Here is a 1,925-nt window from a genome sequence, read left to right as displayed (position 1 = left end):
GGTGGTGGCAGCATCATGATGAAGCATGGTGGTGGCAGCATCATGCTATAGCAGCATGGTGGTGGTATGGAAGTGCAAGTCTCTGCTGATATTCTATAACTCATGTGTTCCAGGAACACGTGGCCAGTAGTTAGATTTCACTGTTATTCTAGAAACAGATCTTAAGGTACGCTGGTATAAACCAGGCGATGGCTACACACACAATTCCTGTTAGCAGAAATCTATTTTAGTTTTAAAAACATTATGAAAAATAAAAGAAATTTTGTTTTGTCTGAACAAAAGTTTAAAATTTGAAGATTTTCAGTTTAGATTCACCAAAAAAATATTCATATTGAAGAAACCCTTTCACTGTAGCCTGAAAAAATACAATTAAAGGTTTATCAGAATAGTTTACATTTTATTCATGATTTAATGTAATATTTGTTCCATTATCTGGTGCTAGAATCTCCTGATTGTTGGTTTTGGCATCAACAGGTGATTTGCTGACAAGAACATAAGCTATGAACTGGCTCCAGAAAAATCCACTTTAATTGTAAAACTTGTAGCGATCCTCCAACGATGTCCACCTTCTAGGTTTACATCCTCATTAGCTACAATCACTGTAAATGTTCAGAAACAGGCCTTAAGGCATCCAGTTAAAAACCAGTGAGTGGCCGTCGTAGCTTCAACTACATCAGAAAAGTGTCCCAGAAATGTGACTTTGTCCCACCAAAGGGTCAAAGTTTTAGTCAGGACTCATAAAATCAACACGTTTATATTTATGATGCTGGAACCTTTAAACTACAACCAGAAAAAGGACATAAAACTATTTAGAGGTCATCAGAATAGTTTACATTTTATTAAAAACTTAATTTAATATTCGTTAGATTGATTAATTTCTCGAGGATTCACTGATTGTTGGTCTTTGGCCTCATCAGGCGATTTGTCAACAATAAAATATCCATTAACATCCATCAGTGAGATGGTTTCTACTGGCAAACATTAGAATCTCTCTGCTGTAAACAGGTGCTTCATCTGTGTTAGGAATCGAAACAGAAACGTCTGTAAGAAGCTGCGACCAGACGAACAGCCGGTCTGACTACAGCAGGAGTCCCAGCATCATTTAAAGTGCACGGTGATCATCGGCAATCTGGTGAGAAAACTGAATACTGGCTCTGACTACTGACTAGTAGCCCAACACCAGGACGTCCACGTCACTGCGAGTGGTTGTTGACCTGTAGCTTCCACGTCGTCCATGACCAGCTTCACAGTTTGGCTCTCGGCGTTTGCTCCAGCAGTGTCCTGATGTCCAGCAGAGCCTTCTCCACTGCCTCAGCCATATGTGCTGCGTTGGTTTCTTTACACGTGTTGAACGCCGACACTGCGAAGTTGATGTGATCTTCCATGGGATTGTAGCAAACACCGTAGCCATTGGGTACCACCGGGCCGAAGCACATCACGCAGTCAGTCTTGGACGGTACCTTGAGAAGAAATGAGAACCTTGTGGTTATATAGCAAAGAAGTTTAACTTATATCGACCATCTGTTGGGTGTTTCTATCTCAATTCATCAAATTTTACAGATACCATGTTATTACTTTGCTTTCTGTGATTCTTTCCTGGCCCATACCTGACTTGTAGACAGCTTGTAGTGTAAGGCTTTAGCATACGCAGCGTCTTTGAAAAGATCAGGAACAGAAAGTTTTTCCTCCATGGCCTGCATCTTAAGGCCCAGCAAGTGTCTGTCTATGGCCTGGCCACTGATCGCCTGTTGAGGAGGACAATACATGTTTGTCTGAAATGCTAAGTCACTTGATGTTACCCACTTTCAAACAGGGCTGGAACTCATTTAAACAGTAGATACAGTATTCAGACCCCTTCACGTTCTGAAGGTCATTGTGCTGCAGATACACAAGTGTCTGGCTATTATCATTCCTACAGTGAAGCA

At 41.0% G+C, this 1,925-nt stretch overlaps 1 protein-coding gene across 1 annotated transcript in view; it reads right to left on the bottom strand.

Moving 5' to 3' along the window:
* Nucleotides 1-376: 376 nt before the first annotated feature.
* crata (carnitine O-acetyltransferase a) overlaps nt 377-1,925 on the bottom strand; it is a 12,038-nt gene continuing 10,489 nt past the window's right edge. The window contains exons 13-14 of the mRNA XM_008300174.1: nt 1,608-1,745; nt 377-1,460 (exon numbers count right to left, since the gene is read on the bottom strand). Coding sequence (XP_008298396.1) covers nt 1,245-1,460; nt 1,608-1,745 — 354 coding nt within the window. The 3' untranslated portion in view covers nt 377-1,244. The remainder of the gene's footprint in view (nt 1,461-1,607; nt 1,746-1,925) is intronic.

Source organism: Stegastes partitus, unplaced genomic scaffold (assembly GCF_000690725.1).
Source record: "Stegastes partitus isolate 25-593 unplaced genomic scaffold, Stegastes_partitus-1.0.2 Scaffold1506, whole genome shotgun sequence".
Lineage (NCBI taxonomy): Eukaryota > Metazoa > Chordata > Actinopteri > Pomacentridae > Stegastes > Stegastes partitus.
This window is presented reverse-complemented; position numbering and strand designations above follow the sequence as displayed.